Source organism: Truncatella angustata (assembly GCF_020726525.1).
Source record: "Truncatella angustata strain MPI-SDFR-AT-0073 chromosome Unknown BKA67scaffold_2, whole genome shotgun sequence".
In the NCBI taxonomy this organism is placed as follows: Eukaryota; Fungi; Ascomycota; class Sordariomycetes; order Amphisphaeriales; family Sporocadaceae; genus Truncatella; species Truncatella angustata.
Genome location: NW_025763382.1, coordinates 3057964 through 3084369, shown reverse-complemented (window position 1 = coordinate 3084369; position 26406 = coordinate 3057964). Strand labels below are relative to the sequence as shown.

The window sequence follows — 26406 nt, the reverse complement described above, 5'->3', positions numbered from 1 at the left end:
GGCACGTCTTCTCCTTTAGTTCTCGACGACAACCACAGTCGTCGTAGCCGAGCCATCTCAGGTGTCACTCCATCCACCGCGGAACTCGACCTTCGATCAAATCCCACATAAATCCACTTCGCGATGCCCCTCGTGGAAGGAAAAGTCAAATAGTACACTCCACCACTGAAAACGGTTGCCGTCCGACGAAAGAATTTGCAGTACACGCCACGCCGCACTGCTGTGGAAACCCTTGGAGTCGTTCAGGTTTTGTGTTACTAGAACTTTATTCGGTCATCAATGCAACAGGTTCATCATTGATCACGTAAGCCCCCAGTCCGGAAGGCTGGGTTGTATGACAGAGCATGTACTATGATAGTACGGTTCAGACCATGCCTTCTAGGGCAGTCCAATACTGAGTTCTTTCTTCTGAGCCATGGGACAAGCAATAAAAACGTGGCATTGAAACATCGGAGAAGTTTTCAACTCAAATTGCTTACGTCGAACATCAGAATAATTATGTAAGATTTGTTATGGGATTGTAATCTTCATTGACACAGCACTTCATGATAGCCCCGGATCTTCACATGCCCCCACCTTAAACCCCTCGAGTAGAATTCACACTGTTCGTCCCAGTGTCCCGGCCGTTACCAAAACGTTGATCTTTCCTAGCTACCACTTTAGTTGAAAACGCGCTCCAAGGACCCCAGCCTTTCCTGAAATCTCCTCTTCGTGCGAGGCTATACTATTACTGCAGTAGTCTTTAGTTTATTTAGTGGTTGCATTTGTCCAACATGACGTTTTACTCCTCTGACTGGTGCTCCCCGATGTCATACGCGAGTTCCGAGAAACACATATAGCGAAACTAAATTGGGTTAGTAGCTCCCCGAGAAGGACATCAGAACCAATGGCAATCTGTACTGTTCTAGTTGGCTTTTCCATGTTGTCGTCTAAGCAGACGGGTTCGTGCGAATTCTCTTGACATTGGCACGTGCCCGGGGCAGACGAAGTGATTTCCCGGCTCCCCAAGAAAATATCATTCCTTTGGATCTAAGTTTGCGGTACTCTATACTAATGTTGGCTACAGCGAGGTCATGAGTAGATAGTTCATACCAACTAAGGTCCCGCATCCGTCGTTGCCCAACTCCTAACAAGTCTGGTTTTTTCTCCACATGGGATTGATTTATTTTATTCGGAGCTCTTTTTCGCCCCGCTCGAGCCCCTGTCAATGAACAGGATTCACTTACTGTATAAGACCATCATTTTTCCAGCCTTTTCGATATTGCATCTTCACAAAGATTTTGAATCACGACCCGTTTATGGCCATCTTAATACAAAATATATTTCCAAGCATTTGTCGCTCGGTCAAAACGAGGAAACAATGCTCGAGGTGGCATTTATGGCGTTGATAAGTGTCCGCGTTATAGCCTTCTCCTTTTCTTCGGGCATCAAACAGAATATGGGGATCATCAAAGGCACACTGTGCTAAGTAGTTGAGACGGCCAAACGTTCGCCAGTGTCCCTCTTTGACGCTTGCTAGCTCAGCCGGTGATCCGCACTCAGTGGCTTTCCTGAAGAATGAAAAATTCTAGATAAAAGCTTCGTGGGAGTTATGTTAAGCGCCATTCGAAGTTTCGGGTAACGACAATTGCGACCGATACAGGAAATCAGATGAGACATCTTATCCGGTCTCCTGGTCGACATGGCACGAGGTCAGTCTTTGCGATGGGGCCGCAACTGAACATAGCATAGTCAGCCTCGTAAAATTGGAGATAAGGCTTGATTCTCATTTCCGGACTGTCACGAACATCGTCAGCTTTGATTGACGATCCTTCGAGCACTAGTCTAGTCAAAAACTCCAGGGTCATTCTTGAGTTGATAGCCACAATGAGGCTAATGAAGTGTCACCACTTCCCACCTAAACTGTGGCACAATCTTTGACGTTAATGCTGCCATCGCATCACTTACTGGTACAACATGAACCAGTTTTATCTCAAACTTGAATATTGCTGATAGAACAACTTACCCGTTCATACACCTAGTAGTAGAAACTACATGGTCACTGTTCTCCTGAGATGCCATTTTTCATTCACTAAGGGGTTTCATAAGATTCAATTTTTCAAGGCCGCTGTCTCCCGTTCCGGCACCGTTGGTGAATAGTTGCCGAACACTCGGGTCTCATTAACCTTGGACGTCGAATGCAGCAAGCGAGATAGCGAAATGCTCCCTGCCATTCAATGATCATCTTTCTAAATCCTTTATGGCCCAGCTCTAGACGAAATTCAGCATCTTCTAATTTAGAACCCCTTGCGCGCAAACTTCGACAATTTGATACTACCTCATCGGTCCCTGAATTTCTAGCATTTTCCGTGACTCCGAAAAGGGGGCGGAGAGAAGGCAGAGACCAGATCCTGATCCTGTCTACGTCGATCCTTAAGCTACATAGTACTTATTTCAAGGGTCTCAGTTTCTTGCTTATACCAAAGATGCCTGCAAATATCGCGTGTTGCGGATGAAGTAAAAGGCGGAGTCGTCAGTGCATTTTTTATTTATCTAATTTTTAGTTGTCTCATTTGCAAGTGCAGCCAGGTTAGGGACCTCTCCTTCTAACAATGCTGGCGTAACGGTCCGAAACGTTTTAGAACAATATATAATTACATGCAAAAGGACTTCCTCCACTTCTAACGAAGCCGCCTTCCGTCAACTGTAACCTATGATCCACCTTGCTTACCGCGAACCACAGAGGACTGCGATGGACGACCAGACGTACCACTTCTGACACTTGGCGTAGAAGACATTCCATCATGTTGCCATAAAACATGACATGACTCGTTGATGCTGTCCAACTGTCTTTGCTTACTTTCAATTGACCTGCATCGCTGCATCTCGTTACATGTTTATCCGCAGACTGCAGTATGAGCAGGCTACTATGTACGATGCGCTTGTTCGCCAGCCGATGAGCTACCCCTTGTTTGTCCACATTTTCCCGATGCATCATGGCAGGAAGACTTCTTATTGATTGAACAACGCGATGCGTTTCTGCAAGGATTAAGCCGGGTTATGCACGATCGAATGTGCCGGCGGGAAACTTCTACAAATACAGAAAAGAAGCACGCTTATCCTGCAAAACAACTGAGTTTGTGACGCGACGATATGCGTCCAGAACATATCATTCGTCAAACACCGTATAAGGCTGTACTGTTTTCTCGCATGAGCACTAGCTGTGCCAATAATGTTGTTCCAATGGAGAACAATAGAGAACAATGGGTCAATCCTCATGATCTGATCCGATTGAAAAGATTAAAGCAAGGTGAGTCGTTCCGACAATCCTGAGACTATTATCCATCAGGCTTGGCTTAGGGGTAAGATTCAAGATTCTGCGATTGTAGATATATCCAATCCTCATGATAAATCCGCGAAAGCTGTTCTGTGCGGGGGTTTACACAGCCTTATCAGATTCTGATATCCAATACCATCGATATGTATCTACTTTGTTAAAAAATTAAAAAAATTAAAAAATACCTGTAAACCCAGAGCTCACATGATGCATGTCAATTGTCAGGACGGTCATCTCGACTTCTAAGATAACAGATCGCATGGCATGAATTGCCTCGGTGGTCGTTGGTCTCTTGTCAAAACAAGACCACGATATATCCGACCAGCTTCGGGGAAGAATATATCAATTCGATCTCTATGTCGCCCATTACGCCGCACAATCAGAAAATGTCATTTTGGTTCCGCCTGGAGTGCAGCACACAATGACATCGAGCCTTCATGTTCCAATATTTGTTCGTCCTTCTATTCACTCGCCGCAACGAATATGCATGTATACATTACTATAGCTTCATTGGTTACTCAAGCGGGCGAACGTAACCACGGCTACTATGTAAATTTCCCACTTGTTATTGCAAGTGCCTAGCGAAACTCAGCACCATCGCCACTCTCTTGACATCAGCTAAGGTGGAATGTATTGAGAGAACAGATCATCAATCCGTTTGCATGATGCTAGTTTGAATACTAGCATTAATTCCAGACTGAGTGGCCTACGTCATTGGCCACGATGTAGAGTCACAAGAAATTACTGTGTCACACGAAGCGACCCATGTTCGAAGCGGGAGGTTGATAGCATCAATAGTACTACTTGCTTCACGCCTCTGGCAGGAGAGCGCCTGGAGCATGGTAAAGACTGAGCTGTGCAGTTTCCGTTTCCGTGCGGCAAATTGCATATTACGGACTCACCACGTGGACTATGCACAGTCCGTAGTGTTGAGTATCTCCACGTCTGGCTACCATTCGTTACTAGCAGATAATGCGAGGTGCGCACAACATTGAGCTGCTGCAGCACCGCCAAGAGGGTTTAATCCGGACATTTCTCTATAGACCGGAATGTTGAGTACCTGGCACCGTACCGCGCAGTGCCTAGCAAGGGTGGTATATCATTTTCCGGTGGGCTGAAACCCACGTCATGCGCTTCGAAACTCACGTCGACACCATGTAAACTACAGCTAGACAAGGGATAAGCTCCATGGTTTTACAAACAATACATAATACAACCTGTTGCTGCTAAGAAAATTCTTTCCCGGCCGGGAATTGATCGAATCTTCAATTTAGCTGATCAATCAGCTTTGATACTCAATTAATTATGGTAAGCCTCGCAACACTACACTTCATACCACCCGGTACTGCTTTTGCGGGCGTGCCACCACGAAGCTGACGTCTGCGGTGCCGAACTCAAAGCTGTTCCCACTTCTCCATAAACAGTTAAGGCGATGAGGCGACCTGCAAATCACCAGCACGCTAAGCAAACTGTCGATACAAGTACCAGAAAGCCCTGCGAATCTGAACATTTATTGGCCGAACTGTGATAAATCATCTTGTTCTATACTATACCACTGGCTTGTCTAATCATACACCAAATTCAACCATTATGAGATCATTCTACACTATTTCATTGGAAGACCACTAAGAATCAACTGTACCCTCTGTGAACTCTTGCATGCGCCACTTGCTGAGGAAACTTATTTGCTTTCCCAACCATTTTGCTCGACACGGCTCATTTCCGAACTGCAATGGCTTGAGCTCATCCCCCAAAAATTTCTCCGATAGGTCTCAAGTTACGGCGTGCAGCTCAAATATGGCAAAGCCGGATGCACGACTGTAAATTGCAATCATTTGCCGTACCTGCGCCGGCTGTTTCCAGCGTCGATGGTCAGCCACCAGAGACGGGGGGCGACGACGTGCTCCAATGGTCCAAGTTGACATAGTAAAGCCGGGAAGAGCAATACTGACGCCATTGCCGCCGATTTCATTCCAAGACCGAAAAACAACCATCTTACATACTTTGAAGGCGATCTTCATTCAACGCTCTTACCATATCCAATAGTTATCTTGCTCTGTAAGTGTTTCTGCACGCCTAGTCCTTGCGGATGCACCATACGTAGGACATCCTGCGTGTGGCGTGCGTCTACAATTTTTGTTTGGGGGGAGGGGTATTGGAATCTTCTTCTTTCTTTTTCCTTTTTCTTGAGGGAATGAATCGGACGTTTTGATTGATAACAAACCTTCCAGTTGGGGCTTGATCAGACCGACTCAACTGTGCCTAAAACGACAAGACCTCTAAGACATGCTCGTTACTAGGCCAAGTCTTTCCTTACTGACACGCCCAAGGCACGTCAGAAATGATTGAGGTATAACTTTGTCTTGTAGGTGCCACCAGCTTATGTGGCAACATTTTGGTGTTAAAACGCCCTATATTGCAATTGTGATACTGTTAACGCTGGACAGCAAATTCAACAGAGTATGGACGGCAGTGTATTGTGCGCACGCTTTGAGCAAGGCCGGCTCCCATGCCAACAAGACGTGAAACTCAATCAAATCCTGTTCTATCAGTCCTGTATTAAAAAATTGTATTAGGAGAGGAAAAGAAGCTAACAACAGATATTGCTGTCGTTATCGTTGTCGTTTATCTCTATTTTAACATAGTGGGCTTTGTGGTCTATATCTCATTCTGCATACTGCTTTACGGTAGAGTCATTTGTGAGTTTAAATCCATTGATACTCAGTCTTACTTAGGAGCAAAGGCGACCTTTGAATCTATAGGAATAATACCCTTTACAATTTGATTATATGCACAATCATTGATTTGGGATAGTTTTCGAAGATTGACTTGTGACTGGACACAACTCCCTGTCAGCTTGGGGCTCCGTTGATTAAATCTTAGTCTAGTCATGGCTCTTATCACTCACGATGCTCTCAAAAATGGATATAACAGAATCTTGAACTAGTGGTCCAGCAATTGGTTAATTTTTCTCTCCAAAGCATCATTGTGATATGACTGAAAAGATTAGTGACTGAGAAGATTAGTGGCCGTGACGTTCGCATCAAAAAGATAAGTTGGGGGGTTCTTTTTGGTGTTCTTCTATTGACTTAGCGACCTATAGCTAGCACTAGTACTAAACGATATGTCCATGTATATGGCGACAGGTTGGCTTGTACATCGGGTGACGCAAGCTGTGGCATACTTCAATTACCAAAGCATCTCAATATGATGGTCATTGCAAAGTGGTTCGTACATTCAGTATATGACACAAAGACAGGGACCGCAAACAGAACCGCGATTTTACATTGCCTTGTTTCGCATTTTGTCTCAATCCTTATCGTAGAAGCTTTGGGCCATATATGAATAACATTCTTTGTTCAGCATTATTGTCTACCGAACGCGCTGGTCTCCAAGGGAGTTCTGGAATGCTCTCGCTTCCATCCCTGGTGACCTGGGAAATTCTTTGCAAGATTGTGAAAACGTAACTTTCCCAAAACATAATGCTAGCTGAGGCTCTACACATTTTCTTCTCCTTCTTGAATATCCCAATTTCTAGTTCAATTTGCACAGGCTATGCCGACCTCCCAACCCTGGTACTCTCCACCTATCACACTTGTCCGCCAAGCATCAATACACGTTTGGGTGACTTCAAGTACGTTGCATGACAACTTAGGGTTGAAGCGACGCATAAAACCAACAATTTTGTCCCTGGAGATACTGACGCGCCATGGCGCCAAAGCGCAAGGGGTCTTTTAGATCTCGTGGACAAAACTCGAAGAGTCGGTCTAAAGAAAAGACTATTCAGAAGATCGGTCCACCGGACATAAATAAGATTCCTGATCAGATTGAGCAAGCCTGGAATTTCCTGCGAAAGGAAGATCCATATCGATATGGACCTTGGATTCCGCAATTTGGTCGCATGGGAGTCTTTTTGAAACAGGTAGAGGAGTTTCGCCTAGCACGTGAAATCGTCCTCAATGCGGATCTAACAGTCAAGTTGAAAGAGTGTCTGGATCTTCAAAGACTGCACGTGGGTTACAATGAATGGACCAAAGGGCCCACCCGTTTTTCGACCGCACCACAGCTGACCATCACATACCCACAACGACTTGCGCCATATCGTCGACAACTCCCAGAACTGTGCGACGAATATGGAAAATCACCCTCGACATACACGTCCTTGGTCCCGCGCCCGAAGGAGGTAACTTTTCCTCCGTTTATCGCGTTCGCGGCTTTCAAACATGAACCACACTGGGACAACTTATTTTCCCTTCCTGCTGCTCAGCAGGTCTTGGCCCGCTGGGGGACATTCCAATACTATGCGCAACTTCATGGGCGCAGCGAGAGGGTTAGCTCAAAAAGTGACAAGCAGTTTCAAGTATCAAAAGACCCGGACAACCCGGCAGGAGTCAACTATGCGCGTGAAGAGAATGATGCCTACGAAAGTCTTCTGCATATGGACTGGGTGACAATTGCTCAGACACAACAAGCACTTATCGAGAAGGTTAAGTCTGACACTACAGGTCATTGTGGCTTTGCAGTGTTCCGTGGCGTAAGACGTGCCATCATCCAGAAAGTCTTGAACCTGATCACAAATAGTGAAAACAGAAATACGAATACCCCGTGGAGGCGAGTCGCCTTCCCACAACCTGTCAAAAAGTTCCAGCACATTCATTACCACCCTTGGGTCTTGCAACGTAGGACAGCACCGAAGACAGTGGGTGACGGTGGACTAGATCTGCACATACAGTTCGAGCCTTCAAAATGGATTTTTTGGTACAACGAATGGCTTCAACAGGCCAAATACATATCCGCATGGGCTCGTCAGTCTTATAGCAAACGCTACTGGACTGATTTCCAAAAGATCACCCTGCCAGTGAACTTCCAAGGCCCCTATTCGCTCAATGACAAATGCATCTACTATGATTATTGGATGAACATGGGATCAAAACTAGTGACGCTTCAGGCAAACTTGGAAAGAATGGTGGTGCAGCGCCCCCGCTGGCTCCTTGAGAAAGTCGTTGAAGATATCAAGCGTGGCGAAGAGGGCGAAACTCCAGATGTTGAGGTCATTGCCAGGGAAAACTACGACCTTGTAGATAAGGAGGCTGGCAAGTATCAGCTGACCGATGACTTAGATATGGCCTGGATCCAACTCTTATGCCAACCTCCTACCACCAAGGCAATTGCTGGCCTATCCTTGTCGAAACCGGAGGACACACTCACCATATTATTGGATCACCGCTTGCAGAACTTGTTCAATGATCCGATGTTTAACCCCTTCTGGTTGATAGACACCATGCCGGGAGTAGCTAAGCCGAGCTATAGACCTAGAGAGATCTCTCTTGAACACCTTCTCGGCATGATCAATAGTGGCGGTCGCATCATCAAGCACAAGAAATTCGAACATGGCAATACCACCACCGCTATCACGGAATATCAGATTGCCACGCAGATTGAACCTACTGGAGCGCTAATTTCAAATTCGCTGTATCAGTTTAGCTTAAAGGAGGCAAAGTTCCATTGTACTAAGCTGGCGGAGATAGGCCGTGTCGCGTGAGGACCCCCGCTCCTCTTTCTTTTGAACCTATCTTCTAACACGTTCAGATACAAATGCCCACAGGACCCCCAAAAGCTTAATAAATCATGGTGGTCAGGTAAAGGCATGTTGTACTACTACCCTGACAACAACTTTCAACATATCGGTGGTAGTGTCGCACCTGTGCCGCCCGGTATTGACCCAAGCACCAACACTACTTTGGGAGTGGATGCCAATTCTGATGAGAACCCCGTTAGGTATCCTGAAGAACGAATTCGCTGGCGATACCAGGATGAAGCCACGTTCAATCATGAGAACGCCAGACAGAAAGACAAGTACGTGAAAGCAATGCTCGCAGGAAATCGAATGGCGCGGGATACCTGGCAGTATAATGAGGAAGCATATGAGGAAGAATTCCTTCCAGAGATCATATGGAAGCAAGGTAGCAACTTCGAAGATAGGAGCATTGAGTCTCTGCGCGAGGCTCCAGCGTGGGAGGATATACTCGACTACCGAACAGTCGTGGCAAAGGACGTCGGGTACTCTTTCAAGACAATCAACTTTATGCGAAATTTGGCTTACCGTATGGGACGCACCATCCGACAGTACCGAGCCTTGCAGAAGAGGACGTCGAAGCCTTCAGCCTTGACCCGTAATCATCTCAACGCTGCCCTTGATGAATGGAAGGTGCATGTTAAGAATGTATGGGATGACGAAGAAGCAAGGAATGATGTTACTGTCATTCCAGTCAAATTGGGAAAACCAAATGGCGTAATTGAGCGAGTAGATGTCAAAAACAAGAACAAGGACAGCGAATGCACAACAACCGTATTCAAAGAAATTCGGGACGGTATTATTGACGACATGGTCAAAAATCGCGTTATGCTTTACCCTAGCCGACGAGCTCTCTACACCGACAGACACAGATTTATGGGCGAGTTCTATGAGCGGGCCAATATTTGGAGCTGGGGAAGTGAGCCGATTAGACAGCGTCACTCCCCTTATAGGCGCGAACGCTACTTCGACATGAGGAGGTGGCCATTGAACAGACAGCCGAACGAGGAAATGAGAACAAAAATCACAACTCGTGCGGACGAAGACCCTGACATGCAGGCTGTGTCTGGATTTTACAAATATAACATCAAGGTTGGACCCGTCCCCATGATTCCCGCTCAAAGCGATGTGGTTTCCAAGCTCATTCACTTGCTCGGAGATCCCGACAAAGAGATTGTTGCCGAGCAACTAATACATAGCTTATCAAAGGAGGTCGTCAAGATTGTCAAACAGGTAAACGAGGCCTCTGGGACCGGATGGGAGTTCAGAGTGGCACCACCAGGCGCAAGGATTGCCGGCACAGTCAACAAGACTGCCAATATCACCAGTGCTATCACAAGGCTCAGGCCGATCGTGCGGCCCAAACAGATCTTCATACCAGGTCCAGCTGTGTTCCCTATGGGCGACACGCTGCTCCAACAGGTGAAATTGAGTCAAGATCTTGAGAGAAGTAGGGCATCAACTGTTAGGTCCACTTGACGCTGCATATATGCTAACAACCGATCTAGTCCTTGATCCCAAGCCCACGGGCGTAACTTCATCCTTTACGGAATTTTTCAGAGATTGGCTAGCGCCAGCCGAGCGGGTTCCGCTGTTGCCTGAGATAGATCTTTCCAAGACACCGTCCACTAGTCGCTTGAATTTGAAGCGCAAGGTAAACACTGCTTTTGTTACCGCTGACGGACGGGCACCTAAAAAACAGAAAACCAGCACCCTCTGTAGCCAAGGATCTCGAAGGTCAAACAATGTAGATTCAGGAGGTGGAAGAGGACACCCGTCAGACTCGGGAACTGGTCCAGAATCAGACACTGATACGCACATGAGCGACATATTGGGCTATGATCATGTAATTCCAGCTCGTGGCAACACAAGTCAGTCCAAGAAACGGAAGGATGATACCTTTCAGGTCAATATCGAGACTGACTTGGAGGACGTAATGAAAATGAACATCTCCAGGAGGAAGACAAACGGCAGGAAAATAAACAGTGGTGGTAAACCTGTCATCAATTTTAGCGGCCATTACCACCGCGGCGACCACTACGACCACGACCATGACGATGACCACCATGGCGAAACTACCTCATTTACCTCAAGACCCAATGCAAGAGTAAGAAGGGCACATATTCAGCAACCAATCATTCATTACCCATCAGCAACTCCTGCCCCTGTGAACCCGATCAAGGCGGGGCCGAGTGTTGCACCGTTGCCGCGACTTGCGATGACGTCGAGACGTGGACCACTGGATACCTCTAGTACTTCGAAATCAGCACGAATAATGCAGGAGCGCACCGACAGTGAATATGACGAGGGGTTTCCTAATGAACTTTTCTAGATACTTACATCTAACTCTCGCCTGAATAGTGCATTACACGAAACCCTCGGATGCATGAATGCTCAAATATCTTGATGAACCACTTCTGAATGAATGATCTTCAATAAATATTAAGAAATCCTATAGATCAGAAATTCATGGATAATTGGAGGCACTAAAGGGATAGGACGATGACAGGGCCACAAGACTTGCATCATGGGCCTTCTGTGAATGGGGTTTGTCATAACGTTAAGTTTGGAAATTGGGGGTAAAGGGGCGAGTGAAAATTCCCAACAACAGGATTATGCCTGATCACAGGTATTTACAATGCCACGTCGGAATCTGTGGATACAAAACAACATTGCACAAGCATAGATCGATCATATGAATGTTGAAGAAGCACGGATCTGGGACGAGAAGGCTAAGCGGAGTCTGGGATGTAAGATGACCATGGCAGAGGCCGACGACATATGGGGAGCAGGTGATCACGTCTCATGTAACCAGTATCACATGTGGATGGTTGGGTAAACTGCAATGGTTAGCAGTCGTTGAGCTTTGTAATTATCGGAGTTTATATTTCACATGGTTACCGCAGTGCAAGCTAATTTTGACTAATTCATACTGTCGTTGATAGCAATCTTTTTATTCGTCCGATATTTAAGGCGTTGCAGAATATACTACCCAAGAAGCTCGAGCTTTGGCTGCGCTGAGCGTTGTCAATAATATATATCTCAAGGATAAGAAATGTTAATCAGAATTCAGCGAAATAAACCTATAATGCATTTGTTTCAATCTCGATGTTATGCTACTTATTGAATTTACAGGGATTTTATTTCCATTCATAAAGAATTTTCGAGGATTTGGCCATCTCCGAGTTATGTAGTTGCACGAAATGACTGATTGTTTGTTGCATAAATACAGCACATTTTATACCGCTGGCAAATTATTACGTACCATCTATCTGAGTTTGCGTCTAATTATCTGAGTTACTCACACTATCTTGACAACCAATTTGCCAATCCCGCCTTTTCCCGTATAGACCTCATCACATGCAACTCTCACGGCCTCGATATTCTCCAAATTCACAATTCGCATTACACACTTTACTTTCTGTAGTGCAATGACCTCTGCTGTCTTCTCAACCAATTCCCTATTTTCACCATTACCCGAGACAAAGTCAAGCTTGATGTTTGTGCCCCAGACCAGCCAGCGATAATATAACTGCGCCAAATCTGCTATCCAACCAACCCAGAAAGGCAAGGCGGGCCCTAAAGCCAACTTGAGCAGTCGCGAAGGGAAGATACTGGCGATTGATACGATAACTCCAGTGTCCTTATTCATCAAAGGCACTACACTTTCAAGGGTATTCCATTGCGTGTTATACGCAAAGTCCACACCTCCCGCCGGTATCACATCTGTCAGCTTTCGCGTCAGTTTGTAGTCCACAACCTGGTCTACCAAACCAGGCAGATACTTCTCAACTAATGGGATCTTAGACGTAGACACTGTCGCTATGACCTTGCTGACGCCAAACACGTTCTTGAGTAGCTGTATGCATATTGATCCAGTAGCGCTCAGTGCGCCAGGAACGAAGACTGTGCTACCCTCAAGCTTCTTTCCGTGTGAGGCCATGTGCTTAGCGCCCAGCTGGAGAGACTCGTACGCCGTCAGTGTGAAGCTGAGTAAGCCACCCGCCTCCTCAAACGAGATATGAGGAGGCTTGTGCAGAAAGAGCTTCTCTCTTCCAATGCAGTATTGTGAACAGAATCCTGATAGGCGGTCGAATTCCATGGGTCGCCCGAAAGCCATACCATAAACGGCGTCGCCGGGCTTGAAGTTCGTGACGTTGGAGCCAACGGAGACTACTGTACCGGAGCACTCGATACCTAAGCCTGCCGGGAAACTAAATGAGTTGAATGAGTTAGTCCGACGGCCTCCGCCGAAAATTGGGGTGTCGAAGGGGTAGGTTGCATTACCGCATGCTGACTAGAAAACTCATGGAGCCCGAAGCCACTTGAGTATCGCCAGTCATCAGACCGCATGCGTGGACTTTAACGAGCATCTCGTCAGCATTGCTGATTGGGGGCAAAGGCAGGTCGACAATTTCGTAACCTGAAGGCTTGCATGGCTTGGGTGCGACGAGAGAGCGCATTGTGATCGGTAGTTCAGCCATCATAAAAATGAGAATAAAAAGTTATGAAAAGAAAAGCGTCGATGAAGCTGTAAGATGAACGTGTACTAGAAGATAATAGGAGATCTCATTCATTTCAAATGTCTACAATAGCAATCTAAATATATTCAAGCCGGAAAGTAAATGCTGCAAGGAATCCGGCGGTGGATCCACCGAACGCCGTAACATTCGGTGGTCGAGTCGGCGGTTTGCCACCGAGAAGTAGGTTGTATTGAAAAATGGACCGGCGCCTACAGTAGTCAACGGAAAAAAGCACAACAGGGTCAATTTAGAGCTCATATTTCAGCCTGTGCAACTTAAGAAATTGATAACAAGAAGGTTAGATACATTCTCAGCGTTACGATCGCTTGGTTGCGACAACACTTGAGGTGACGATCGATCTATGGGCACATAATGATCAGAAATCCGCACAGACATACATATCATAATATACCATAATAAATGAGTGAACATTCCACACCATTGTATCTTAACAGTTCACTATGAACCAGGAGACATTTCCCAACGACAGTTTGAAGACTTTCCGCTTGGCAATAGATGATCTGGAATGTTTTGGCAGCAAGGTTTGGGAGCACGAGGACCGGTGTTTCCGTTTGGTGTAAACAAAATAGTACTGCAAAAAGAGAAAGGAACCAGAAATTCAAGACATCCAATCTTTGTGCGCTATTGATGCTGCAGAACCAAGCCTGAAAATGAAGAACCCAGCCTATTCCAAGGCCAACGCCTAAAAAATGCCACGTCACATCATGTATCCATTATTCATCCGTTAATGCTTGATATACACCCGTAAGTTCGTTTATAGGCAGCTGTATTGTGCTGATTGAAAATTCAAGAGACAAAAAGTCAAATTTTGATACTTCCGTAACTCGGCCCGGTAGTCTTGGGTATGCTGTTCTGCCGCGTCATACTCGAATAACCTACGCCACTGTCACTCTTCATACTGCCAACAAGAGGCAAGTCATCATGGGCTGTAGGATCGTGAATCACGGAATCGTGCTCGGTGGCATCCAGCTCATCTGTTCCGTCACCAAAAAAAATCGCCTGAGATCTTGAAGATGGCGGCTCGTTTTTGTTCCCATCATCCTCGATGACAGTCTCATCACTATCTGTGTCTGAGTCCGAAGCTGAACTTGACACCGAAGGGCCTTGCCCCTCTTCAATCCACCAGGCGGGGATGGCTCCAATGCACGCAATGACAGCGAGCAGCCACCATGGAATGGCGATGATGCCGCGTCTGACGCCCCACTACAACATAGAGAGTCAGTAATTACTTCTTCATAATGGTCAGGTACTTCTCGGTAGTGTTATAGTATAGCCTTGCGGACATGTTGAAATTGGCAGATAATAATCACGAATTGTCTTACAGTAAACGCGGCACCCGTCATCGCCGGACCGGAAGCACGGCCAAGTGCGCTGAATGTCGTCGCAAATCCATTCAAAGTACCCAAGATGTTCAAGCTCGTTGCACTATTCGTAAGCAGAATAGTCGTGCAAGGGAAGCCGATGATGACGCAGAATGCCTTCAGGCACATGACGATTAGCAGTGTTGCAAGACGTGCGCGCTCGTCCTCGATAAGTGTTGTGAATGGCGTGAGAACATATACGACTGGAAAAGTAATTGCGCAAGCTTTATAGCAGTTAAGGACACCAAAACGCTTGCAAAGCGGAGGGAAGAACAAGAACTGGACCACACCGCACACAATACCATAGATAGTGAAGATTGTGCCAATACTCCCCGATGTAAGACCGAAGCCGCCGGTGAAGACAAACGGAAGGCGGAATTTTGCAGGATCGTGTTCATCACGAGGATAATTGAGGAAGACGGGGAGAATCTGATCGTAGGCAACTGAATGGAGGGCTAAGAAGGTATAGCAGACCAGGTTGATGACTGATTGGCGCGAAAAGACAGCCTTGTAAGTTGGGCGCGGTGGACTGCTGTGCTGACCAATCTTATTTGCTCTGTGTGATACATCTGCAGGAAGGAGAGGTGCGGAGGCCTCGTCATCTTGGAAAGAGTATCGTCTCACCCGATGATGTTTTTGTCTGGTCAATGATTCGGTGATACGGTCTCCAAGGACCAAGCCCCAATCGCGTGCGCCTCGCTTGCTGGCCAATGTTTCTTGCAAGAAGAGTGTTCCGGTGGTCACGGAAATAAGAAATATAACCGAGCCAAGGATATTGGGCAGCGCAAAGGGGTAGGCCTTGAGAAATTCACTCCCACCGAATAGCGACGGAAACTGCTTAGCTGGATTTGCGAAGAACCCGCCGAAGGCAGGCCCAAAGATCGAGCCGATACTCCAGACAAGCGGCATAATCGAGAACGCTCTTGGTTGCAACTCTCTTTCTGGCACCATTTCTGCAACCATTGTTCTGATGATACCGACTGTATAGCATGAGTCAGACATATCTGCGAGTAGAGAGCATGACTTTTTCTTACCGTTTCCATTACTTGCTCCTTGAATAGCTCGCACAGTGATCGCCATCGCAAGACTCGTAGAGACACCCCATATCAAGAAACAGGTCATAGTACAAACCAGCCCCGTTATAATCACTGGTTTTCTTCCAAACTTGTCGGAAGCTCTTCCCCAAGGCACAGCTGTCAAACTTTGAGCCAGTGAGAAAACTGCGCTCGTGGCACCAGCCCACTTGGCAACGTCCTTTCGTTCGACGCCGAAGCTGGCAATCATTTCTGGCAAATACGGATAGACAGAGGTCATCGCCAGAGGCTCGGCAAAACGTGCCACAGCTGCAGTTCCATGTCAGTATAATTTCCAAAAACAATTAATTAAAAAGAAAATTTAATAAATAATAATAAAAAGGGAGTATGTCTATTCCTGCCTTAGATGTGACTCTTCTTATTGTGGGGGCCATTCACAGCATCGTCTAGTAGTCTGGTTTGGTTCTTATGCCATATTTGATATGAGGGCGTTCAGAATCACAACAATACATAGTATTACCATAGATATAGATTTGTACACTTTGTGGCGATCGGCAGGCTTCAAGGCCAACATTTGTATTGCGAGAACAGTGCCCATATCACGACTATCCGTGGGGTGCAGCAGTTTGGTTTGACCCTATCCTGCCCCCTCGCTATTTCAGAGGGACCATCTGACCCCACGAGGTTGAGATGCACCACAGGAAGTAATGCGAGGCTTGAAGACTTGAAACGAAAAGATAATGTATTGCTTACCCAAAATGGCGAGCTGCTTGGCTGGAAGTTTCGGTCCATGATCATCGGCCATCATGCCAGCAGCGGGTGGATCTTATAACCCGCGAACGAAAACGCGGCGTCAATCTCGACAGGTGCAAAATGCAAATAAGATCGATTACAAGTAGGGAAACGTAACGAGAGCAGTGGTCATCGATCTTTAGCAGTACTGAATGGCAGCGTAATCCAACAAAAGAGTAGTCGAAAGTTAGGAATAAATCGAAAACTGAAATGCTGTATAGTGATCAAAGAGCAAAACCTTTCATAAACAAAAGAGAAGGAGACCGCTTACCGACACCAACAGACCCTGAAATGGTAACCCGGCTCATCATATGCAGCTTTTGGGCTAGAAGGAGGCAGGGTGCTGCAAGCTCAAAGGGTTGGTGCCGCTAGTCTGCGTCCATGGATGCTTGTCTAAGTACGGATCCGTCCGGCGAGTGGGGTGTATTATCGGGTTAACAGCAGAGATTTCTTTCCAGCTCCACGCGAGATTCGGCCTGTCACCATGGACATGTTAATAACCGAGTGACACCGGCCCGCTCATATTTGAATAGGACCACGATTGGAATGGCCTCGACATCTAGGTGCTGCAGAACTGGCCATGAGGTTTCAATCGTGCCTCAATGCTGGGTGGCAGTGAGGGTCCGTTATCGGATATTGACAACGAGAGTTTCGGCCAGCCGCCACAACCTTGTGAGTTCTATCATCTGCAAGCCGGGCGGCTGAGCGTGTCGGCGCCCATGACGCAGCCAGTCACGAGGCCAAAATTTCTCGAAGTGGAGGATCTTGTGGTCTCAGCATCTCCACTTTTTTATTTTGAGTAAGGGGCTATTGGTCGGGATTAACGTCCCCGCATCATTGGATAAATCCAGCGGAGCACTGCATTTGAAGCATTACGGAGTACATACATACAGTAATTACAGTATGCACTAAAAAGCGTAGGTGTCCATTGTAGCTGACAACTCACGTCGGGACTAGAGATTGCGTGAGAAGAGACCTGGAATTAGTACTGTGGGTCTAAAGCTCTGTTTCGTGCTGCGATAACACGAACATCTTTGTCTTAGAAGGTTTCCAGGCGACGAAGCGCAACAACCTTGTACGAGTGAGAATTTTTATTGATGATGGGCGCGTGTGACGATTGTCATAGTCCATGGCACAGATAGAAGTCTAAACCGAACAGTATAAGCACGTTTCGCACGAGCAGGATATCGACTACTTTTAATCATGAGCGCCTGAGGGCGCCGTTATCACACTCCCACTGTTATTAGTTGCGTTTCGCGTCGGAGAACCTTAACTCTTCAGCATTTCGTTCTCAATATATACGGTAGCAAGCTCAGCCTTTCGTGTGCCTGTTGGACCGTGATATACTTGCGGATGGATATTAATTAAAGTAAAGGCGTATCAGGTATCGGCAAGCCACTAATACTCCTCATAATTCAAGGGTTTTTTTTGGGGGGGGGGGCATGCTACAAATAAATAAACTTCCTTCTTGTTGACTCTGTAGGTTAACTCAAACTGGCTTATGACTATGGAGAGGACTCGATTTTTCTCAACGCTCTCGACCCTTTTTAGCGATATTCAACACAACTTCCTCGAGCGACTATAGCTCACGTGAGACACCAATTGTTACTGCTCGAAACGGCTCTGATTATGGCTTGCGCCCAGAGAACTATGGCATAGAGTACTTTTTTGACGTACCATTTGCATAACATCCTGCAGGTAATCTGCGGCTTCAAGGTCCTCAGAGCTTGAATGAGACTTGGATCGACCAACGTAATGCGGCCGAATACGGTCACGCTCTGTATTGGATTCGGAGACGACACAGTTCTGGGAGATTACCAGTGACATTATATCCAACCTTTATGTCTTCTTAGGTTGGGGATATTATCTGATACCACACATAGTAGCATAGCAGCGGATTCAAGAGAATATCGAGGGCTTTGGAGGCGATCCGGCTCAAATTGTAATTGCAGGTGACAGCGCGTGAGTCCGTCGCTCTCTTGTGATGTGTTGCTGGTAAATAGGTTGCTTGGTAGCGGGGCAGCTTCCGTTCATAAATAGTTTTGCCGTTCAAGGGCCGTAACGACAAGCACTTCAGAAGTACCATTGCTTAGTCTGGTTCGACCTGAGGTTTTGGCGTGGCAAACCCCGATGATGGTATGTGCATAGCCTTCTATCGTGAAACATCGCCTTAGTGCTAGCCAGCTAGTCGTAGCTTTCGTGGAGATGGTGTACGATGAAGTGACTGCCTCAGCTGGCTGAGAGGCTGTAGTGGGCAAAATTTGGACGAGGGCAACACTTTTGCCTTTCTAGGTATCAACATCGACGATGACCTCGCTGCTAAACTAGCGTCTTATCCTTTATATGAGATACGATCTCTTACCTCATACCTGCGGCCTACAACGGTTCATTAAATACATCGCTCGGCTTGCAATAGAAAATAGCATCGACCATCGTGAGAGATCTTATGATAATCTGGCCAACAAGGTTGGCGCTCTGTGTGTAGGCATAGAGAAGTCTTGTAGGCATTTATCAATATCGGCTCAATACTGTCCCCAACGGAATTTGGCCTTACATTGGCGCTGCCCATTTGCCTTTCGTGATTTCGAAGGGACTGCGGTTCCAGACCTCTATCCTCCGTTCGTAAGGCCGAATCCCTTCAAAGGAAAGCTTCCTGGCTTTTATGAACTCAGAAACACGGTAAATTTCATGTGCAATTCCTTCACCAACAGTGGCGACCCGAAATATGCTGGACGTGAGTTTTATCCACCCATCGCGTATACAAACGCTTGTGATGAGTACAAAGCGTACCAACCTGGTCAAAGTTCACTCTTAGGCATCAGCACCACGTCGTTTTTGATGGGAAGCAGGCACGTTCATCAAAAAGGTGAACAGACGGAGTCGGTGTTAAGTAGAGTATATCATGGCAAAATACTTGTCTGTTGACATGCCATGGAATGTGACTCTCATCTCCCGATAAGCCGGGTGTGAAAGACCCGAGCTATTGCATATATTAAGGAAGAAGCTTGTCAAATAGCACTTGATTTTATGTCTCCATATTCGGGGTATGCCAAACACATCGTGTGGTCTGTAATTCTTCGAATTCGTCGCGGTTTGGTGCTCGGAATCAAATGCCAGAAAGGCTTCTGCTTCCGGGGGAGAAGATGACTGAGCGTAGGGCTGTCAGTATACGAATATCGCGACTAAGCTAATCAAGCAATTAGATCTGGATACAGATTATTGCCGACAACTTTGGCCTCAAGATCGTGAAAAGACGTGGACTAGACGGTCTGAAAGAGTGTTTCATGTAGCGGGAGCATGAATATATCGCTGTGAAGTATTTCTAGCGCCACAAAATGTAGCATCTATGTGTAGGTGAGAATTTGCCTATTTGGGCAAACGCTAGTATTAACATCATATCCCCAGGAAGAATTCAGAATTGGCTCCTGGTAGAAGAAATTCTCGTTGAGTAGAGCAGAAGCGTATTTCGTTACTGACTGTACCGGATAACAATGCGTGCGAAATGTGACTGAGTGCGCTTGCTGGAACCGGCAATTTCAATGCTTGTTCCTATGTACACGGACTACATATGTCTAGACGCTGCTGTCGAATTGTAGATGGACGAGTGGAGCCAGACTGCATCTGTGTGTTAGTTGCATTTCTAGTTTACTATTTGCTTCCTAGGATCGGGTTGCGGCGTAGAGAATGCATACTGTAATGAATGAAGCGTGATATAATACGTTGAATAATGGTGCACTCTGCGCAGCGTAGTCGGAGGAGATGTGAATAATATCAATTGCGTTTTCAGCGGTACAAATGGCGACTTTAAAGAATCCACAAAGCGCCTGTTGGAGCCGCCAGAATGACGCGATATCAGATTGGGCAGGTGGATGCAATGGTGGCCCGTGCATTGCCGTCTCAATCGTCATTTCTGAGAGCTGTCCCTAGGCAACGAGCCCAAGCAGAACCGAACAATTTCGACTTTGTGATATTGCAACAAGTGTTAACAAAGCTGATATAAGATAAAGATTTCCTGAAGTAGTGTCGCTGACTTCGACGGCGTTGTCGAAGGGTCCTAGACATTCGTGACACCCGGCCCGGAGCCGTGACGGCTACGTAGTACGGAACCACCATCCCGATACCTACCCCGGTAAGGATTACGTCGGAGGTCGCCAACGATAAGATAGACAATCCTGCCGCAAGAGCATCAACACCTTGCAGGGCCTGGTTTCTATTGTTGTTTCTTCCTAGTCACACAATATATATCGTCAAGGATAGTCGCACAGGTATAAACACGCCTTGCGAGTATTGGAAATGGTGGAAAAGATGTCGAGTGAGAGGACGCCTCTCATCGCCACGGTCAGAGTCGGCGAAGTACCGCGGCGCTACCCGCACCAAACCTTGAGGCGTTTTTGCAGTATCGCGCTGGGTTCATCCCTCGTGGCTCTTCTAGTTACATTTCTATGGACTTTCGCTGATGGGCCACCAAGACGCCATCATCACCACCACCATCATGATCATGATCACCAACCCGAATGGCTGGGACGACACAAAGGTCATGTCAATTTCGAGGAACTGAAAGCCATCTTGCTCGAGACACCCAGCGGAGAGAAGGCTAGCGAGTGGAGCAAGTACTACACATCTGGTCCTCATCTGGCTGGCAAGAACCTGTCACAAGTAAGTTGAATCGCTAGCATTCACGTCGGATTAGTTGCGCTGATGCATCTGCAGGCGGAATGGACACGAGACCGCTGGAATGAATGGGGTATCAAGTCAGACGTTGTAGCCTATGAAACATACATCAACTACCCGGTAGACCACCGCCTGGCACTATTGAAGAAAGACAAGGTAGAATTTGAAGCAACACTAGAGGAAGCTGTTCTCGAGGAGGACCCCACAAGTGGTTTGGACGATCGGATTCCAGTTTTCCATGGGTACTCGGCCAGCGGTAACGTCACGGGCCAATTCGTTTATGTCAACTATGGTACCTACCAAGACTTTGACGACCTTGTCAAAGCAAACATCACGCTTAAGGGCAAAATAGCACTTGCGAGGTATGGAGGAATTTTCCGTGGCCTGAAAGTCAAGAGAGCCCAGGAACTAGGCATGGTCGGTACTGTTATTTTCACCGACCCTGGTGATGATGGCAAGATTACAGAGGAGAATGGATATAAGGCCTATCCCGACGGTCCAGCTCGCCACCCCAGCAGTGTGCAGCGCGGTAGCGTTCAGTTTTTGAGTGTTGCTCCCGGTGACCCGACAACACCTGGCTATCCCTCAAAGCCCGGTGTCCCAAGAGAGCCTGTTGAAGGGAAGATCCCAAGCATTCCTTCCCTACCGATTTCATTCGCCGAAGCTATTCCAATTCTGAAGGCGCTGAATGGTCACGGCCCCAAATCTTCCGACTTCAATAAGTATTGGACCCGGAACCAGGGACTTGAGTACAAGGGTGTCGACTACAACATTGGCCCATCGCCAGAAGATGTTGTGCTTAATCTGTACAATGAGCAGGATTACACCATCACGCCCTTGTGGGACGTCATTGGAATCATCAACGGAACAATCGCGGACGAGGTCGTTGTCGTTGGCAACCATCGTGATGCTTGGATCGCCGGAGGTGCTGGTGACCCAAACAGCGGGTCTGCCGTTATAAACGAAGCCATTCGCAGTTTCGGAAAGGCCATTGAGGCTGGCTGGAAGCCACTTCGCACCATTGTATTCGCCAGTTGGGATGGTGAAGAGTATGGTCTCGTTGGCAGTACAGAGTGGGTTGAGGAATACCTTCCCTGGCTGTCGATCACCAACGTTGCTTACATCAACGTTGATGTTGGCGTGCGTTCGCCCGTATTTTCAGCTTCTGCCGCACCAATGCTCAACAACCTGATCTACGAAGTGACCAATCTCGTACCATCGCCGAACCAGACTGTCCCTGGTCAAACCGTCCGCGATACCTGGAACGGCCATATATCAACCATGGGATCGGGAAGCGACTTCACCGCCTTCCAAGACTACGCTGGTGTTCCGTCCCTGGATATGGGGTTCGGCGGCCAATCAGAAGACTCCCCGATCTACCAGTACCACAGCAACTATGACAGCTACCACTGGATGAGCGAGTTCGGCGACCCAGGCTTCATCTACCACAAGACCATGGCACAGCTCCTCGCTCTGACCGTGGCAAAGGTCTCTGACACACCTCTCGTGCCGCTCAATGCAACAGACTACGCTGTTGCCCTCAAGGGCTACGTTGGCCAAGTTGAGGAAAAGCTCAACTCCCTTGACACCTACGAACCCAGCACCGAGGCCGAGATCTCCGCCTTCCGCGCACGCTCTACCGACATCGACAGCGCCACCAAGGGCGACGTCGCGGCCTTCAAGTTCTCGCTCGAGAAATTGCAGTACTCGATCTCCAAGCTCAAGGATGCGGCCATCAAACTCGACGCCAAGGCTGCCAAGCTCTCTGAGCAGGCCAACGAGGACATCCCCTGGTGGAAGTGGATCACAAAGCTCAAGCTGCTGCATGAGATCCGGTTCGCAAACACGGCGTACAAGAAGATCGAGCGCGCGTTCCTATACGAGGGTGGCCTTGACGGACGTCCGTGGTTTAAACATGTGGTATTTGCGCCAGGCATCTGGACCGGGTACGCTGGTGGTAAGTTCTCTATTCTCGGAGCGCGTCTCAAACTCGGAGGGAAATCATCGTCTGTCCTGTTTACTGACTGTCTTCTAGCCGTCTTCCCCGGCTTGGTGGAGAGTATTGATAACCGCGACTTTGTCAACGCAATCAAGTGGGTTGACATCATCGATGGCTGCATTAAGAAGGCCACGACGACAATCGATCGATAAATTTGTTCGGTTGACGGAGCAGATATGATGGCGATTGCTTGGTGCCATGTGTGCTATGTGGCCCTCCACCAGCAGCACGCGTAAACACGACAACAATTTAAGGTACATCTGTAAATGAACAGGCAGCGCAAAAGAACACAAGCACCATTGGACACATCATCTTACTGCATGTCGTATCCCATAGGGGGTATTTGAATACCCAGCAAGTATGTAATCCATACAGGTCGTCTTGCGAAAGGCATTGTCAAGTGAAAGTAGCATCACAGATGAGCAAGAAGTACATTTCATGGCTGAGTAAAAATAATTGTCCTTAGTCGAGGATGCCTATATCGCATGAACGGCAATGCTGCGTAATCCAATCCGCTACCGACCAATACCGAAACCAGCCCCAAACGCCTTTTTTTTTGAGGTACTCATGTCCAAGTCATGAGGCAAACGCAAAGGCCCCTTTTGGTATCATTTGGATGATCCACCCGCTAATCATGATCATCCCCCATATGCATGTCTATATCTTATTTATTTATTTAAGCGTAGAGCTTTTTATCGTAGCTCTCCATGTTTACGTTACCCTCGAGCTGAGCACTAGCAGTACGGATCTCGAAGCGCATCTCACCAGAAGCGACCTTCTCGTGAAGCGCGCTCAAGCTAGTAATGCCAGCGTCTTGCATAGAGTGCTTCACACCAGCAGCGAGGTAGGGAACGAACTTGCCTACGGAGCCACGGTGAGCGACAGTACCGGAGACACCTTGAGCGACGAGAACGCTATCTCCCTCAGAGAAGTAGCGAGCGGTACCAGCGTTGCTGGCTTGGGCGTTCTTTGAACCGGCACCAGCCTTCTTGTCTTGCATGGCGTCAATACTACCCATACCACGGTAAGCCTTGGTCTGGACAAGCTTGCCCTCGCGAGTGACGAAGGATGTCAAGGTACCAGGAGACTCGGTGGTACCAGCTAAAAGACCTCCCATCATGATGGTAGTGGCGCCAAGGGAGAGACCCTTGACAATGTGGCCAACATTCTGAATACCGCCATCGGCAATACAAGGGACGCCGAACCTTGCAGCAAATGACGACACGGACCAGACAGCGGCGGCCTGGGGACGGCCAACGGCCATGACCTCCTGAGTAATACAGGCGCTTCCACTACCCATACCAATACGAAGACCGTCGACACCAGCGGCGATCAGGCCAGCAGCTTGCTCACGAGTCACGACGTTTCCGCCAATGACATCGAGGTCAGGGAATGTCTGTTTACACCACTTGATCATCTCAATCTGGTACATACTGTTACCCTGACTGCTGTCGAGGATGACGATATCGAGACCAGCGTCGACGAGCTTCTTCAGACGATCCTTGTCCTCGGGACGCGTACCAATAGCAGCGGCGACGATCAACTGCTTGGAGTCGGGCAGCTTGGAAGCCAGAGGGTAGTTGTGGTTCTTTCTCAGATCAGAGCGCGAGATCATGGACACAAAGTTGAAGTCCTTGTCGACAATGGGGAGCTTGCCCTTCTTGGACTTGGCCAAGACGCTGTTGGCCTCGAGCAAGTTGACGCCGTGGGGAGCAGTGACAAGGTCTGTGACCATGACACTCTCTACGGACTTGCTGTCGTCCTCCTCGAATTGGATGTCACGGTTAGTGACAATACCCAGAAGCTTGGAGCCGCTCTTGCCGGTTTCTGTTTGTAGCATTGATTAGCCTCTCGTTCAGAGCATGAACTGCATGATGAAAGGAATAATAATGATGGCTTGTATCATAAAGAGCATAAGTCTCTCCCCATGACATTGCTGTCTATACGGTGGAACGAAAGTTATAATTTATTGTTTGTAATCAGGTAGTGGGCCGGCTTGGTAAGGATTGGAGGAATCCGTGGATTCCTTCATGAAGTGAGATTGAAGAAAAGCAGCCTTGGCTTACCTGTGACGGGGAAACCACCAAAACCCCACTGCTCCTTCAGAGCGCGGGCCTCGCCAACGGTGGTCTGGCGGGAGATGACGACGGGATCGGCAATGAAGCCGTTCTCGAATCGCTTGACCTTTGCGACCATCTCAGCCTGCTCGTCGGGAGAGCAGTTGTGGTGGATAACACCAAGACCACCCTGCAGAGCCATGTGGATGGCCATCTCGTGCTCGGTGACAGTGTCCATGGGCGAGGAGAGGAAGGGGGTCTTGAGGGTGATTCTCTTTGTTACGGGAGAATCAAGAGCAACCTCGGAGGCGGGGAAGCCAATGTAGCCGGGCAAGAGCAGGAAGTCGTTGTAAGTCAGACCTCCACGCTGCTTGGTGTCCATCAAATCATGGATGCTGAGGCCGTCGCGGGTCTCATACTCCTTGAGGGCTTCGAGCGCCGTGGTGTGGTCGAGGACCTTGGCAGAGCCATTGACACCGGTGGTGGAGGGCATCGTGTCTTGGATTGGATTGATCAGAAGACAGATAGACAGACTTTGCGATCTGTGAGGTCGAAGATTGACGTCAAATGAAATAATTCCAAGTCGACGGCAGCTTGTACGGTGATCCTCTTCCCAAGTAGAAGAGAGGAAAAGACTTTCACTGCAGCGAGCTCGCCGAAGTTTTTTTTGTTCTCCAAGAGGCGTCTAGCAGGACCCTCTAGATTAGTGGATGAGGGGCAGTCTGTTAGTAGTAGACATCCAGTCAGTGGTGATCACCCGCCAGGGCCCAAGTACTTTCTTATTTCTCTTTCAAAAATAAGCCTGAGGTCCGGCCAGGCCCCATAGCGAGGGCGGTGAAGTTTTCATCCTTATATGCTGACTTATCGATAACACAGATTGTGAGCCTGTGAGCGATAAGGGAGCAATGCTTGGGCTGTACACACGGACCTGTGCCTGTGCCGTGTATGCCCGAACAAGTGGCTGGACACAGACTTGGCTTCCAGTGTTCCTTCCCACCCCAGCCACAGCACTAACCAGTCTAGGCCCTGGTCAATCTTCCCACCTTTTTCCTCCGGG

The 26406-nt window shown here is 47.8% G+C and overlaps 5 protein-coding genes across 5 annotated transcripts; 2 read left to right on the top strand and 3 right to left on the bottom strand.

The window, feature by feature from the left end:
* The first annotated feature begins 9307 nt into the window (after positions 1-9307).
* Positions 9308-11232, top strand: BKA67DRAFT_554269 (uncharacterized protein). The gene is made up of 2 exons (XM_046101978.1): positions 9308-10341; positions 10400-11232. Exons 1-2 carry the CDS (start codon positions 9402-9404, stop codon positions 11221-11223), a joined length of 1764 nt encoding a protein of 587 aa, XP_045961344.1. The 5' UTR covers positions 9308-9401; the 3' UTR covers positions 11224-11232.
* Positions 11233-12134: 902 nt separating this feature from the next.
* Positions 12135-13464, bottom strand: BKA67DRAFT_554268 (alcohol dehydrogenase). Its single transcript, XM_046101977.1, has 2 exons — positions 13179-13464; positions 12135-13105 (listed from the first exon to the last, which is right to left on the bottom strand). The coding sequence occupies exons 1-2, from the start codon at positions 13376-13378 to the stop codon at positions 12193-12195; spliced, it is 1113 nt and encodes a 370-aa protein (XP_045961343.1). The 5' UTR covers positions 13379-13464; the 3' UTR covers positions 12135-12192.
* Positions 13465-14041: 577 nt separating this feature from the next.
* Positions 14042-16735, bottom strand: BKA67DRAFT_179826 (major facilitator superfamily domain-containing protein). Its single transcript, XM_046095272.1, has 4 exons — positions 16584-16735; positions 15831-16139; positions 14758-15776; positions 14042-14638 (listed from the first exon to the last, which is right to left on the bottom strand). The coding sequence occupies exons 1-4, from the start codon at positions 16636-16638 to the stop codon at positions 14237-14239; spliced, it is 1785 nt and encodes a 594-aa protein (XP_045961342.1). The 5' UTR covers positions 16639-16735; the 3' UTR covers positions 14042-14236.
* Positions 16736-20927: 4192 nt separating this feature from the next.
* Positions 20928-23444, top strand: BKA67DRAFT_513421 (uncharacterized protein; the record flags this gene model as incomplete). The annotated part of the gene is made up of 3 exons (XM_046097565.1): positions 20928-21278; positions 21333-23250; positions 23329-23444. 3 exons carry the CDS (start codon positions 20928-20930, stop codon positions 23442-23444), a joined length of 2385 nt encoding a protein of 794 aa, XP_045961341.1.
* A 524-nt stretch (positions 23445-23968) lies between these two features.
* Positions 23969-25842, bottom strand: BKA67DRAFT_512810 (inosine-5'-monophosphate dehydrogenase IMD2; the record flags this gene model as incomplete). The annotated part of the gene is made up of 2 exons (XM_046097505.1): positions 23969-25119; positions 25359-25842. The coding sequence occupies 2 exons, from the start codon at positions 25840-25842 to the stop codon at positions 23969-23971; spliced, it is 1635 nt and encodes a 544-aa protein (XP_045961340.1).
* Between the last annotated feature and the right edge of the window lie 564 nt (positions 25843-26406).